Raw genomic sequence first — 14,515 nt, forward strand, 5'->3', positions numbered from 1 at the left:
TATCCCTAAGTGGACTAAATTCTGAGGCTGGGGAAAGCTCTCAGCAATGTGTGAAAGGGAGAAGCAAATCAGAATACAAGCACGTGGAGTTAACAAAATGGACAAAGAACACCGAAGATAGAAATGACAATTTTGGTAACCTTCTTCTCTAAGGATCGGATAGATACTACACAGTTGATTATAGGTTGTCAACTGCCCCACTTTAAGGCTTCTTTTTCTCAATTTCTATATTAATTTTATGTTTTCGTGTTTGGACTTTGGACCATCTTCTAATTAATGTCTATCTCTATCTTTTTCTTTTCTTTTCTATTTAATTTCTGGATAGTTCTGCTGTGTTACAGAATTATCTAAGTCTGAACATAAAAGCTGCCACTCTAGCTGACATCTTGCCGTAATTACGATTCAAACTCTGTAGTGTGGATGTCTCAGTTACAGACACGGCCGCCAAAGACACAGAATATTTTTGTAGCCCAAAACGATCATTTATCCAATTTTAAGCACCATTTTACTACCGAGAAAAGCACTTGTAATCTTCTAGTCAGTGATCGTAGCTTTTGGAAGCTTTGTCATTCTAAAAAGTAGAAAGGAGATATGATAGAAATCTCAGGACACAAATGTCGGGTTTGTGACCATCCAGACAGATACCAAAGTGGCCCGGGTGGACTCAGCTGATCTGTTTGGTATGATGAAAAAAATGAAAATATCTTGTAAGGGTTTCTGTGTGACTGAAATTGGTCTCAGAAACTGTAATGCATAAGATCAAGATGTTATCTCTTTCCTGTTCGAGAGAGTAACTCAAAACAATGCTTTTGTCTCCAAATGCAGATTTTCTTCTATTTAGAGACAACTGACAAAAATTACACTGAAAAAAATGTTTACACGTCCTTTTAGTGAATCTCTTCTGATACACTTTTTGACTTTGGACAGAGACTATCTCATCTTCACGGTGTCGTCAACGAATTGACAAAGTTGTCTAATGAGCTGTATGAGGAACCTCCATTTCTGGCAGAGGCTTCGAGCTTCTCTTTCAACTCAATGGCTCTCTTTCTCATATCTGCCCCTTCCTCATCCACAGTCAACCTCTTAACAGAGCTTTCCACAGCTCTTTTATCCAGTTCTCCCTCCAATAAAACCCCAATTCTCCATACACTCTCTAAGTACCTCGCGTTAACCCTCTGATCGCCGGTAAAAGGCCTACAGATCATCGGAACTCCTTCCCCGATGCTCTCTAGCGTCGAGTTCCATCCACAGTGACTCCAAAAACCTCCTACTGCAGGATGTCTGAGAACTTCCATCTGTGGTGCCCATTTTACAATGTAACCCCTTTCTGAAATCAACTTATGGAATTCCTCTGGTAAGGATTCTGTCCATTCCGACCCGGGAATAGAACCTGGTCGGATTACCCATAAGAAAGGTACGTTGCTGTTACTCAATCCCCAAGCCATCTCCAACATGTCTTTAATTTGCATTAGAGCCAAGCTTCCCAAGCTTATGTAAATCACTGAGCTTGGTTTCTGCTTGTCCAACCACTTAATGCAGCTCCTGTCCTCTTCTAGTAAACTAGAAGACGCTGACGCTGCCCTGTGAAGTGGGCCAATAGGATACACTGGAACTTGTAGTTTTTGTTGCAGCCATGCCAAAGACGAGCTCTCTAGACAGCTAGCTGAGTTGATGATAACAGCAGAAGCTGTTTGAATGTTTACAGCATTATAATAGAGCTTGATAATACTTTCTAATGGCCCAAATGCTGAAGTTGGCAAGTCCTTGTACCTTAGAGGATCCAACCCTGGAAACACCTTCTCTTGCGTTTGAGAATCTGCAGAGAGAACAGCATTTGGATTGGTTTATCTGACTAAATGGGCTACTGAAATGAGATTAAAAGAATACTAGAATCTTGAGTACCTTTCATGTCGAGCAAGAACGACTCTGCATTGACTTTAGACAAAACAGAGCGGCAGACAAAGGCAGTAGCACTTGTCGTGCTGAAGACGACACTAGGAATTTGAAACGCCATAGCTGCAGCTTGGGAAAAGTACATGTACTCATCATAGACGACACACACAATTTCATCATCACCTTGTTCCTGCACTAGTTTACTGAAACAGTGCTTGAAGCTTTCCTCGCAGACCTGATTGAGTTTGAGAATAAACGGGAGTGCTCCAAGGCTGTGGAGATCAGAGTCAGTTAAGCTATCTGGGATGGTGAGGAAATGAAAATCAGAGAAGTCTTGGGAAGAGCTAACTCGATTATATTGTGTCTGAACAACGGTTATGGAGAATCCCTTCAAGTAAAGAGCTTTTCCAAGTTGCATAATCGGAGTTACATGACCTTGAGCTGGAACTGGAATTAACACTATCCTTCTCTTCTTCACTTGCTTTTCCTCCATTTTTTTTTATCCCCCTTCTCTCGATTCAGCAATGGAAGAAGCTCAAAGAGATGGGGAAGCTCTCTGCTCTCACCAGATCTAATCTGACCTGTTCTATGGTCTCAAATATTTATGTTTATTTCTAAATGGAATATACAAATTTGATGACTTTAGGTAATAAAATAGACAAAAAGAAAAACAGAAAAATTCAGATTCAGAATCAGCAAAAGATCTCAGTCTTTCATTTTGTCTTTATCTGATTAGTAATCTTATCCTTTCCTTTCAAGATATACTAAGAAATAAATAAAAGATAACTGGCTAAAATCGTTTTATTGACACAAACCTCATGATTAAAATTAGATGCTCCAAGCACCTAACCTCTAGGCGTATGTGTCCTGGTTTTCCATCAATAGCCGTTCGTATAACCACTTTATAATCAGCAACCTCACCTGTTACCACATCATCTCCACATTCAACACTTATGTAAAAGATTACATTTGCTGCCTTGAGCTTCTCACGTGGCATGCGGGTTCTGTTCCATCTTCTTCTCAAGTTTCCGAAACCAGTTTTTGTCTTCAATGGGAGACATTCTGCAATATTGCTCGGTGTAAACAATCCATCCCATTTCATGTAAAATGAAAACTCAGCAAAGAGATGCAGCCACTCATCCTCCATGTCCCACAACTCCGATTCTTCCACCATATAGCATTCTTTCCGATCATTATCATAAGATAACCATTCGGGGTTGCGGGTGATTCCCCTTTGTACCATTCATCTATTGCCTCATTATCCCACTCATGATTCTCCTTAGTCTTTGTTACCTTCCACATTGCAAAACCACGTCTCCCACCATAATTGTAGATCATCTCTGGAGGCACCATTATGCTTAACACACGTCTCAGTTTGATGATATAACCGAACGAGCATTAGGATCAAACAGTTTCTACCCAGCTGCTCGCTAGAAACCTTCTAAACTTCTTCTTCTTAATCATTTTCTTCATTCCTACAACACTTTCCCAACTACCAGCATTGGCATACAAACTTGACAGAAGCAAACCATTCCCTGAGTTCTCAGGTTCGAGTTCTGCTAAGTGCTTTGCTGCAATCCTTGCAAGCTCCACGTTCCCGTGATTTCTACATGCACCTAGCAAAGCCCCCCACACAAACAAATCCGGCTCCATTTGCATAGCCTTGATCATCTCATAGGCCTCAACAAGCTTCCCTGCTCGGCCGATAAGATCCACCATACAAGCATAATGCTCCAATCTCGGGTTGATTCTGTACTTACTTTGCATCGAATGGAACAGTTTTTGCCCAAGATCAGTTAAACCCGCGTGGCTGCAGGCTGTGAGGATGGCCGTGAATGTTAAGTGGTCTAGTTTCTCTCCCGTGTCTTCCATCTGATTAAATAGCTCAACTGCTTTGTCTGAAAGCCCGTGATTTGCGTAACAGAACATCATCGAGTTGAAAGTAACTGTTGTCTTCTTTGGCGTCTTGCGAAACAAAATCATTGCTTCTGATATGAATCCACATTTCCCATACATATCGAGCAAAGCACTTCTAACGAAACCGTGATCTTCTAGTCCAGTGACTACCGAGTAGCCATGAATCTCCTTCCCGTGCTTCACATTTGCAAGTGTAGTACAAGCAGGCAAAAGCGTGGTGATCGTAGCTGAATTTGGATACAACCCATGAGTTAACATCTGTTTAAAAGCATCAAAAGCTTTCCCGTTTTGAAAATTATGTACAAGGCCTGATATAATAGAAGTCCATGACACAACGTCGGGCTTGTGACCTTCCAAACACATCATCTCAAGAATCTCAGATACTTGTTCTTCATTTCCCGTATGTGCGAATCCTGAAAGTAGAGCATTCCAAGTGATAATATCAGGTTTTATTCCCAGTAGTTTCATATCTTTGATCAAGCTTAATGCTTCATCTGATTGGCGATTGTTAGCATAACCGGAGATCATAGCATTGAACACGACCAAATCATGTTCACCCAAATCATCAAACACCTTCTTGGCATTCCCTAGCTCCCCAAAATTTGAGTACATATCAATAAGAGAACTAACAATAAAAGCATCAGACTCAAACGAACACTTCAGCACACGACAATGTACCATCTTCCCAAATTCGTGATAAAGCAGATTGCGACTGGCTTTAAGAAGGCTAGGAACGATGAATGCATCAAGTTTTAAACCTTCGTTATTCATTTCTTTAAACAAATCCAAAGACTCCTGATAATAGCCATTACGAGCACAAGCCCCAATCATGACAACACATCCACTAATGTCTCTCTTGGGCATTCCATCAAACACCTTCCGAGCATCTGCTACTTTCCCACATTCAACATAAAAAGTTACAAGCTTAGCTGCAATTCTCGTCCACCGAACAATCCCAGATGTCACCAGATGAGCATGAAGCACTCTTCCTCCAGAAAGCAGTCGATCACGACCTTTGTTTTCGATGAGTTCAACATAAGAACCGATCGACAATAACCGAAACGAACAAGGAATTACAGGAAATTTGTTCATGGATGAGAATCAAAGCTTCTAGATTTATCAAAAACCGCATTGTCGATGGTACATTTCAGTGAGGGAAGTATGAAAGCTCCCAATTTTATCGGACAGAGAACGAAGAAAACGATTATACCAGATTAAACGGTACGAACCGGAGCATATGTTACGATTAAGAAGAAAAAACCGGAAACTGGAATAGCGGTTAAACAATAACCGGATTCGATTGTCCAAAAAGGATGAATTCGATCCAATGAGACAGAGAGAATTATGTATGCAACATCTACGATTCGGTCTCCAACACCACAAAGTTTCTTCCTTTCTCATCGTCTTCCTCCAATTTCATTCCTTTATCGGTTAAATTTTCTGGGTTTTCCTGTAACAAGTTGCTGCTATGGTGGAGACATTAGTCTCACTTCGTTTTATAAACGACGGAGCGGTATTCAAAGACGGAGAAGTCGAATCATCGTCCCTAGAGCTAGAGTCTCTCCTTACGAGATTCTCGGTGTGTCTCCATCAGCGTCTCCTCAAGATATAAAGAGGGCTTACCGTAAACTTGCTCTCAAGTATCACCCAGATGTTAATAAAGAGGTACTTTTTTATGGTTTCAGTTTCATTGGAATTAACTCATCTGAGTTATGTATGTATGGATGCTTTAATGCTTACATGTTTGTCCTATATATTCCAATTCATAAAATTTGGACTTTGTTTGGTGCTGTCATGTGTATGTGTATTGTTTGTAGACCTACTTGAAGTTAGTTGATGGACTTAAATTACTTAGTCTTTACCCTTGTGGAAGAAAAGTATAGTTCATCCTCTGGGTGTTTTTGGTGTATAGGCAAATGCGCAAGAGAAGTTTTTGAAAATAAAGCATGCATACACTACCCTAATAAACTCTGACTCACGGCGGAAGTACGGATCAGATAGTAGTCGTGCTTCTGATTATTCATACTCGACGGGTCAAAGAAGTCAAAAAAGTGGCAGTCAAGTCGAGGAAGATTTCTATGGACTTGGTAAACCCCTAATCCCCTGAAAGCACCATATATTTGTTATTAAATTGAGGTCGTATCATGATCCTGTTGTGTAATATGGGAACTGATTCTTTGAAGCTTAATGCTAAACTATGGCTTGACATTATTTAGAGAAGATAATTTTTGTATGAAAACAGTGTAGAAGCATCGACAAAGGGTTTCAAACACCAATGCTAAATAGGGTTTTTGAAAATGTTCAGAGTGTTTCGCAACATAATGTCAATGCAAGGTCCATTTAGTGATAGTTGGTGCGGTGTTCTCTCTAATGTGTTGTGATCTTTTGGGGGATTAGGTTGATTGAGGTCAGTGTGATCTTATGCATAACACATTTTATTATGCAGGTGAATTCGTGAGGGATGTTCAAATAACAATCGGTAGAGTCAACCTGTGAAATCTATTTTCTTTCTGTCATTAGATTGGTTTTTTGCATGTCTAGACTATGCACAGAACATTGCGTAATTGTATTTAGTCGTTCGTTTAGAGGCTCACTTTTTGTGGTATTGACAGGGGATTTCTTCAAAGATCTTCAAGAAGAGTATAAGAATTGGGAAGCTAGTGCATCCTCACAAGGAAAACCAAAAAGTCTTTGGGAAGAACTAGCGGTAAGCCCCGATTATTGAAAACCCGGAGTCCATGATTCATGTCAAATATGAACTTAAACTTGAAATTTTCATGGTTATCAAAATTTGGATTTTTCTTCTATTTAAGGGTTTTAGTCTGATTGTTTCTTCAATAAACTTTGTTACTACTAACCATGTTCAAAACCTCGGATCTGGTTAAATGCATTTCCCTCATTGTTTATAAGCGTCAATAAAAAAAAATCCATAGAGACTCTATAGTAACCTGTTTCCTTCTGATTTAGTTTTCGTTGGTAGCGTCTAAACTGAGATTGTTTTTTGCTGGTGACTTTGTTCTTCTATCAAGGAATTTTTAGAATCGGTTCTGATGATTAAGATACTAAAACCCGTTTTCTGCTCCTTTTGATTCTCATGTTTCTTAATATTTTTCTCAGGAAATTGGGGAAGAATTTGTGGAGTTTCTCGAGAAAGAACTTAACATAAGCGACGAAGAAAATGAAGGATCAAGCAAAGACGGACAAAGATTTGATTTTGAAGAAGGCTCCTCAACGGAGAAATCGTCAGGGAACAATAATAGCACGAAGAACAGTATAGAAGACAATATTGATGAGATCGAAGCAACTCTTGCTCAATTAAAGAAAGATCTTGGCTTGCAATAAACCCAAAAGTTGCATGACAATAGTTTTCTTAGTTGGTTCGATGTTTATTTGAACCAATGAAAGCTTTTTTTAATATAAACGTGGTAACAAAGTACAGTATATTTCGTAGCATATCATTCCATGAATGAAAATTTATTTCATTTCAAACTTGCTGAACATTGTCGTAGTTCAAGTTTCCATTTTTTTTACCTAAGCGTATGACTTGCGTTGCACTGCACAAGTGTATCCAGAAATTTTGATATAACAGAAACTGGTGTTGCAGAGGGTTTTTTTTTTCTCAAGTTAATCAGGAATTAACATTATGACTAACTAATATATAAGACTAGGGTAAAGAAAAACATTTCCAGCTAGGAATCAAAAGCTTGTTGGTGGATTCGATCATTCAACTGAAGGCTTACTTAACCAATATACTTTATATTGGGGGAACTAAAAGAGAAGAAGAGATCCATTTCAAACATATAAGAAAATAATCGGATCCACAGAGTAGATTTTCACTTGTTCAAGAGTTGTGAAAACAAAAGAGAAAAGGAAAAGAGAGTTTTATAAGTGTCTAGAATTCTCTCTTTCATGTTATTAGGCAGGTTTGAAAGCCGAAGCACTCACTGTAGTTTCCATAAGAACAGGTCGCCTTCTCAGCCTCTAACAATTCACGACAGTAGATCACCTGAATAATTCGAAACAGAAGATCATGAACAAATGCGTATAATGGTTAGTCCTATGGTACCCCTATGAAATCTTAAATGTTGAAATTCCTGTATTAATCTGAATGAGGTGGGATAGTTCGTGTATGACTCATAATGCTTCACACATTACCATATCTTCAGAATCAAAATGGTTAAAGAAACGGATGCAGACTATTCAAACATAGACAATGCATTTCATTTCATACGAGCATCTTCTGTATAGCTTTATTGAAGAAAACCAGATACCAAACCATGAATTACGATTGATGAAGTTTACAATATACCAAACAATTTTCTAAGAAATTTGAACGAAATGAAAAAAAAAAAATCTTCGTATGACTCAATCAAAAGATGCAGAAAAATCATACAAACTCCAAACTAAGATCGAGACAGATAAAAATCTGAAATGAATAGATTGATCGAAAGATGAAGACATTACCGCCTGTGTTGTTGGACAAACTTGGAGTTCTTGGCGTCTTCCTCTGCAAACGAATCAATACATTTCCATAAATTAGGGTTCTCACAGCCAGCGATCCAACAATCAACCACATGAAAAATTACATCAATAAAATCCGATTCGATTATTCAATTGAGGATTGGCTCATTCATTTCCGATGAAGATCGGTCAGATCTGAAGAGACTTACCAGTGAATCCAGCCGTGAGCTTGGTGATGAGGACGCCAGTGACGGCGAATCCAGTGAGAAACGGCCAACAACGTTTCCATTCTCTCTTGAAGAACACTGGCCATGGATCGAACAACCTCATCTTTCTTTCTTTCTTTTTTTTTCTCTCTTCGGTCTTCTCGGAGGATTTCTCTCTCTAACTTTGCTCGGGACCGCTTCGCGTAGAGAGACAGATGAAAGTGACAACGGATGGCTGATAGGTTTGATTCAATAATGGATCCGAATTCGTTTTCGATAATGGGCCGAAAAATACATGTCTGGCCCAAAACTAGTAGTTTCGTCATTTTCGCATCCTTCGTACAAAAAAAATACATATAAATACACCAACCGTTGCGTTTAAAACGCGACACTCCTGTGACTGCGTTTTCAGAACTCCAAATCGTCGATCGCGTTCGCAAATCAGTACTAATCGCCGATGAAGAGAACTCATAGTCATTGCCGTCTTTCTAGCGGCGGGAGATATTTCTGCCGTATTTGGCCGATTCATCGCCGTAGATTCCCCACATTCGGTCTCCTCACAACAGTTAATTTGCCTGTCGACGCCGGCTGAAAGAGATGGGACTCAAACTTCTCTCAGATTCATGGCCCGAAGGTGATTCTATATGATAATGGCGTCTTTGTTCTGGAATTTGTTAGTTCATGTTGACTTGCTTCAGTGTAGATAAAATAATCAACATTAATAATTGTGAGTCCTCTGCTTTGTAATTCGAAGCTGTTCTTGTCGATGAAGACGTCAAAATGTGTTTTGATTTAGTGGTAAAATACCCGATATGCTTCAATGACCACTTAAAATTCAAATTTCTTGCTGTCTCTGTGTGAACATTTCTTAATGAGTTAAAGAGTGGGTTACCCGATTCGTTTCATTGACTTTTTTTTTTTATATAGAATTTCCAAAGTCAGTACATCTTGCCATGTTGCCAAAGACTAGGCTTGGCTTGTTTCTTGGCTTTATCTATTTATACGCTGTTTCTCTCGAACTTGGGCATTGGTAATGTTTTGATATCTAAAAGCTATTATTATGGGTATGGATACTCCTTGTTGGCTTTTGCTGCTGCTATTCGGAGCTTTTGCCATTTTTCGTAATGGTCAAGCTCAGGATCAACTAGGTATCCGCATCTCACTGGTTTTTTATGTATATGTATATGTATCTACTTCTCCTTAATGTTTGATATTCAGTCATGTTTGTACCTGATATGCTTTTGATTTTTCACTCTCTTACCAGAGTTTATCAGTTTGGATTGTGGGTTACCTGTGAGTGAACCGTCTTCTTATATTGAGTCAGTAACCGGACTACGGTTCTCGTCTGATGCTGAATTCATCCAGACTGGTAACAGTAGTAAAATCCAGGCGAATATGGAGGATGACTACCTGAAGCCGTACACGAGGCTGAGATATTTTCCAGATGAGAGAAGGAACTGCTATAGTCTGAGTGTTGACAAGGATAGGAAATATTTGATCCGGGCTGGGTTCATTTATGGGAATTACGATGGTCTTAACTCTAACCCAATATTTGATCTGCATCTAGGACCTAATTTGTGGGCAACTATAGATTTGCAAAAGTTTGTGAATGGTACAATAGAGGAGATCCTTCACACTCCAACATCAAACTCATTGCAGGTTTGTCTTGTTAAGACAGGGAAAACTACACCGTTGATCTCAGCCTTGGAATTACGACCACTGGGAAATAATAATTCTTATCACACAGAGTCGGGTTCTCTGAATCTTCTCGTTCGGATGTATCTCAACAAGACAGATGGCTTTCTACGGTAAGTGTTTTCTTAATCAGTGGTGGAGTCTATATTCTTTTACTTTATTTCTAACATTCCTATTCTTGTCCAATGCTAATACAACCTTTGTTCCACATATGTAGGTATCCTGATGATGTTTATGATCGCAGATGGCGTAATTACTTTTTAACGGAATGGACCCAAATTTCCACCACTCTCGAAGTGAGCAATGATAACAATTATGATCCACCAAAAAAAGCTCTTGAAACGGCTGCCACACCTTCCAATGCCAGCGCGCCATTGACAATCAGTTGGACACCGGATAATCGTAGTGACCAGTATTACGTGTACAGCCACTTTGCTGAGATACAAGATTTACAGACAAATGGTACCAGGGAATTTGACTTATTATGGGATGGAGTTGTTGTTACCGAATCTTTCATCCCTGCAAAGTTAGTGATAGATACTGTCTATAATGGTTCTCCAGAGACGTGCCAAGAAGGAAAATGCAGGTACCAGCTAAAAAAAACGTCAAGATCAACTCTTCCTCCTCTACTTAATGCTCTCGAGATCTACACGGTTATCCAATTTCCACAGTTGGAAACAAATGAAAATGATGGTATGTTACTTTATCTTCATTGTTATGCTCTTTCACGGAAAAAAAACTATTTAACCTGTTAATCCTTACATTAGTGAAATTTATATCAGTGGTTGCTGTTAAAAATATCAAAGCTGCCTATGGATTGACTAGAATTAGGTGGCAAGGGGATCCTTGCGTTCCTAAACAGTATGCGTGGGACGGGTTGAACTGTAGCAACACAGATATTTCTACACCTCCAAGAATAACTTCCTTGTAAGTCGTATGATGACACACGCAAATACACACTTATCTTCAAGATATGTTACTAATCATACTTTGAATCACTAGAAACTTGTCTTCAAGCGGGTTAACTGGAACCATAGCGGCCGCTATTCAAAACCTTACACAGCTAGAAAAACTGTACGTATGTCCGTCGTATATAGTGGTTTTGTCGATGGAAGTAAATGTATTGACCTTTACTTTATTTTGGGAATAACAATTTAGGGACTTGTCAAATAACACACTGACTGGAGTGGTTCCCGAATTTCTAGCCCAGATGAAATCGTTGGTGATAATGTAAGTTGCTCAACATATTTTCATTTACTTTCCCCTTTGGTCATGTGTCTGTATTCATAAAGATTACTCTTATTTAATAGAAACTTAAGTGGAAACGATCTAAATGGTCCCCTTCCTCAAGCTCTTCATAGAAATGGACTAGAGTTACTGTAAGAAACTTCCCACATACCTTTTAATATTCCGCAGTTATCATCCACAGCCATTTTGTGATTAGATCTGTTAACAACACTCTTCATGCAGAGTTCAAGGAAACCCAGGGCTTTGTCTCTCTGGTTCCTGCACAGAAAACTCCAAGAAGAAATTTCCTGTGGTAATTGTTGCATCAGTTGCTTCTGTGGCCATAATTGTTGCTGTGTTGGTTCTTATATTTGTTCTCAATAAGAAAAAGCCATCGACTGTGGAAGGTAATGCAGGAGATCTCTTATCAAGGAACTCCAAAAATTTGTTGAACAGTTTTTCTTACACCCCTACTTTTTGCTTTATTTTCTATAGCTCTACAATCTCCACAGAGTACGCCAACAGTTCATAATACATATGATAATATATCGGAGCCATCAATCGAGACGAAAAAGAGAAGGTTTACTTATTCAGAGGTTATGAAAATGACGAATAATTTCCAAAGAGTTGTAGGGGAAGGAGGATTTGGTGTCGTGTGCCACGGTACTCTAAATGGTTCTAAACAGGTAGCTGTTAAAGTACTTTCTCAATCATCAGGTCAAGGCTATAAACATTTTAAAGCAGAGGTATGCATAATCTTCTAAAAGAATTACGATGATCTTTAGCCTCACTACCTTATGCTAACACTTGTTTTTCTTTCTTATGGTTAATTAGGTTGATCTTCTTCTAAGAGTTCACCACACAAATTTGGTGAGCCTCGTTGGATATTGCGATGAAGGAGACCACCTGGCTCTTATCTACGAGTTTCTGCCAAATGGAGACTTGAGACAGCATCTATCTGGTAAACTTGAATTTCTTCACGATTCGAAAATCTAGCTAGACTATGCTCATTATAAGTTTCAAGGTTCATGGATCTAAAGGATCAAATATTCAGGAAAGCGTGATGGGTCCTTTATCAACTGGGGCAATCGACTACGAATAGCTCTGGAGGCTGCACTAGGTTTGTACTAAGCCTAGCCAATAAAAGTAGCTTAGAATGACTTTCCCTGGTGGTTAACAATGTATCATTGCTTTGAATAGGATTGGAATATTTACATTCTGGATGCACACCACCAATTGTACATAGAGATATAAAAACGACAAACATATTATTGGACGAACAGTTAAAGGCCAAGCTTGCCGATTTCGGGCTTTCGAGATCTTTCCCCGTTGGAGGTGAATCCCATATTTCAACTGTGGTTGCCGGTACTCCTGGATACCTTGATCCTGAGTAAGTATCGTTAGTTACCATTACAATGTGCTGAAGATGAGTTGTCAATTCGCTCTGTATTATTTGTAGAGTATAAGTACCATGTTCTTGCCTTGCAGATATTACCGTACAAGTCGGCTGGGTGAGAAGAGCGATGTCTACAGTTTCGGGATTGTGTTATTGGAGATGATCACAAACCAACTAGTGATTGACCAATCCCGTGAAAAGTCTCACATAACACAATGGGTTATGTTTGAGCTTAACCGAGGAGATATTACTAAGATCATGGACCCAAACCTGCATGAGGACTATGAGTCACCTTCTGTATGGAGAGCTCTTGAACTGGCGATGTGGTGCGTAAATTCTTCATCGGTGAACCGACCAAACATGTCCCAAGTTGCTAGTGAATTGAAAGAGTGTCTTGTATCTGAAAACTCAAGGGGAAATATGGGTAAAGGCATGGACTCTCAGCGTTCTGCTGAAGTGAGTTTGAGTTTTGACACTAAAATGTTTCCTACGGCGAGATAAGTTTATTATTTGTCTCTTTTTCTTTTCTTTAGTTTATTATTTGTCTCTTTTTCTTTTCTTTTCTTAAACGTTTCCATTATTTTTGCGCCGACTGAGACTGTTTGTTTATCTTGAATTATTATGCTGTTATTATTTTATTTTATTTGACAGCGGAAAATATTTGACTAATGATTTTCTTATGATCCAAACATGTATTATACAAAATTACAAATATAAGTTTGACACAACTGTACACACTACACAGCGTAGAAGCTGAGAAATTGAGAAAATTTGCAAATTAAGCAAACATCAGTTTGGGGCGACCAAAAAAAAAGGCAAACACCATTTTGGATCAGTGCACCTAACATAGTGGCTCGGCCTTGGCCCAAATCTTTCTTTATCCGTTAAAAAATCGGGCCAGTACATTTGGAGTTCTATCTTGAAGTTATGTTATTTAAAAAGTTATTTACAAATTCAATCCTTAGAAATTGCAAAAAAAGTAAATTAATATTGAAAATAAAAATATACATAAAAAATAGAAACAATCAATTATTTTTCTAAATTATATCTACTAATTTGGTATAAAAAAATGTATATGTTACCTTTATATCAAAACTTAATTAAAAAATTTGTACAATATCTTTATATGATCTTATTTATTATATTTTATTACATTAAAAATGTATAACAAAAATACAAATTTATTTCTACATATATTGCAATTTGAATTTTTGAAAATGGGTGTATATTACTAAACCGATACAACAAGATATATGTTACAATGTCTTACATCGGGTAGAAAACGCGTTAATATTGTTATGCAAAATACATATACAAGCAATTATTACAGTTTTTTTGTTTTATGTTGACAAAAACAAAATTACAGTTTTTTTGTTTTAAAAATAATCTTTTAAACACTATATGACAAAACAGGTTTGAATATTACTAAAACATTAAAATATCATTTATCTTTTACTTGAAAACGGATTAAAACTTCATTATATTGTTTTCTAACAACATTAATATAAGATATACCGACTCAAACTAATTAATTAATTTGATATTATACAATACTTATAATTTTTAAACAAATTCCAACATTAAAAAAAATTAATTTAAAAATAAAAAAATGTTTGGCATGCCGTACACCGACGGGTTATTAAAATCTAGTTACCTTTTAAAACGCGAGCGATGGGTACACCTGCGTTTGCAGCACCTCAATCAGCGATCGCGTTTCTGG

At 38.1% G+C, this 14,515-nt stretch overlaps 5 protein-coding genes across 10 annotated transcripts; 2 read left to right on the top strand and 3 right to left on the bottom strand.

The window, feature by feature from the left end:
- Window positions 1–731: 731 nt before the first annotated feature.
- Window positions 732–2,409, bottom strand: LOC17877118 (UDP-glycosyltransferase 76E1). Its single transcript, XM_006279458.2, has 2 exons — window positions 1,903–2,409; window positions 732–1,816 (listed from the first exon to the last, which is right to left on the bottom strand). The coding sequence occupies exons 1-2, from the start codon at window positions 2,384–2,386 to the stop codon at window positions 942–944; spliced, it is 1,359 nt and encodes a 452-aa protein (XP_006279520.1). The 5' UTR covers window positions 2,387–2,409; the 3' UTR covers window positions 732–941.
- Window positions 2,410–2,559: 150 nt separating this feature from the next.
- Window positions 2,560–4,982, bottom strand: LOC17875233 (pentatricopeptide repeat-containing protein At5g59600). The gene has a single exon (XM_006282053.2). It carries the CDS (start codon window positions 4,900–4,902, stop codon window positions 3,298–3,300), a length of 1,605 nt encoding a protein of 534 aa, XP_006282115.1. The 5' UTR covers window positions 4,903–4,982; the 3' UTR covers window positions 2,560–3,297.
- A 72-nt stretch (window positions 4,983–5,054) lies between these two features.
- LOC17874691 (dnaJ homolog subfamily B member 8) lies at window positions 5,055–7,318 on the top strand. Of its 2 annotated transcripts, XM_023777835.1 has the most exons (5): window positions 5,055–5,475; window positions 5,723–5,897; window positions 6,257–6,289; window positions 6,423–6,517; window positions 6,928–7,318. In XM_023777835.1, the coding sequence occupies exons 1-5, from the start codon at window positions 5,155–5,157 to the stop codon at window positions 7,150–7,152; spliced, it is 849 nt and encodes a 282-aa protein (XP_023633603.1). In that variant the 5' UTR covers window positions 5,055–5,154; the 3' UTR covers window positions 7,153–7,318. The 2 variants fall into 2 exon arrangements, with proteins under 2 accessions (XP_023633603.1, XP_006280950.1); XM_006280888.2 differs by lacking the exon at window positions 6,257–6,289.
- Window positions 7,319–8,270: 952 nt separating this feature from the next.
- Window positions 8,271–8,699, bottom strand: LOC111829091. Its single transcript, XM_023777836.1, has 2 exons — window positions 8,481–8,699; window positions 8,271–8,317 (listed from the first exon to the last, which is right to left on the bottom strand). Exons 1-2 carry the CDS (start codon window positions 8,599–8,601, stop codon window positions 8,271–8,273), a joined length of 168 nt encoding a protein of 55 aa, XP_023633604.1. The 5' UTR covers window positions 8,602–8,699.
- Window positions 8,700–8,874: 175 nt separating this feature from the next.
- On the top strand, window positions 8,875–13,464 carry LOC17875901 (probable LRR receptor-like serine/threonine-protein kinase PAM74). Of its 5 annotated transcripts, XM_023782863.1 has the most exons (14): window positions 8,875–9,625; window positions 9,742–10,285; window positions 10,390–10,634; window positions 10,734–10,865; window positions 10,955–11,099; window positions 11,175–11,246; window positions 11,331–11,402; window positions 11,483–11,551; window positions 11,643–11,806; window positions 11,895–12,145; window positions 12,234–12,360; window positions 12,454–12,519; window positions 12,600–12,789; window positions 12,888–13,464. In XM_023782863.1, exons 1-14 carry the CDS (start codon window positions 9,538–9,540, stop codon window positions 13,294–13,296), a joined length of 2,574 nt encoding a protein of 857 aa, XP_023638631.1. In that variant the 5' UTR covers window positions 8,875–9,537; the 3' UTR covers window positions 13,297–13,464. The 5 variants fall into 5 exon arrangements, with proteins under 5 accessions (XP_023638631.1, XP_023638620.1, XP_023638625.1 ...); XM_023782852.1 differs by having other exon boundaries at window positions 10,390–10,865; XM_023782857.1 differs by having other exon boundaries at window positions 8,875–9,111; window positions 10,390–10,865.
- Window positions 13,465–14,515: the final 1,051 nt, after the last annotated feature.

The sequence above is a fragment of the Capsella rubella genome, unplaced genomic scaffold, assembly GCF_000375325.1.
Source record: "Capsella rubella cultivar Monte Gargano unplaced genomic scaffold, Caprub1_0 scaffold_8, whole genome shotgun sequence".
In the NCBI taxonomy this organism is placed as follows: Eukaryota; Viridiplantae; Streptophyta; class Magnoliopsida; order Brassicales; family Brassicaceae; genus Capsella; species Capsella rubella.

Excerpts from the sequence above, each read along its gene's own strand:
- LOC17877118 (XM_006279458.2), bottom strand. The coding sequence starts at position 2,386 with ATGGAGGAAAAGCAAGTGAAGAAGAGAAGGATAGTGTTAATTCCAGTT. Across the intron at positions 1,817-1,902 it reads GTTCTTGCTCGACATGAAAG|ATTCTCAAACGCAAGAGAAG; the intron begins GTACTCAAGATT and ends TTCTCTCTGCAG.
- LOC17875901 (XM_023782852.1), top strand. The coding sequence starts at position 9,538 with ATGGGTATGGATACTCCTTGTTGGCTTTTGCTGCTGCTATTCGGAGCT. Across the intron at positions 10,286-10,389 it reads AAGACAGATGGCTTTCTACG|GTATCCTGATGATGTTTATG; the intron begins GTAAGTGTTTTC and ends CCACATATGTAG. Across the intron at positions 11,552-11,642 it reads AGAAATGGACTAGAGTTACT|AGTTCAAGGAAACCCAGGGC; the intron begins GTAAGAAACTTC and ends CTCTTCATGCAG.
- LOC17874691 (XM_023777835.1), top strand. The coding sequence starts at position 5,155 with ATGTATGCAACATCTACGATTCGGTCTCCAACACCACAAAGTTTCTTC. Across the intron at positions 5,898-6,256 it reads GGAAGATTTCTATGGACTTG|GTGAATTCGTGAGGGATGTT; the intron begins GTAAACCCCTAA and ends TTTATTATGCAG. Across the intron at positions 6,518-6,927 it reads GTCTTTGGGAAGAACTAGCG|GAAATTGGGGAAGAATTTGT; the intron begins GTAAGCCCCGAT and ends TATTTTTCTCAG.
- LOC17875233 (XM_006282053.2), bottom strand. The coding sequence starts at position 4,902 with ATGAACAAATTTCCTGTAATTCCTTGTTCGTTTCGGTTATTGTCGATC.
- LOC111829091 (XM_023777836.1), bottom strand. The coding sequence starts at position 8,601 with ATGAGGTTGTTCGATCCATGGCCAGTGTTCTTCAAGAGAGAATGGAAA. Across the intron at positions 8,318-8,480 it reads GCTCACGGCTGGATTCACTG|AGGAAGACGCCAAGAACTCC; the intron begins GTAAGTCTCTTC and ends ATTCGTTTGCAG.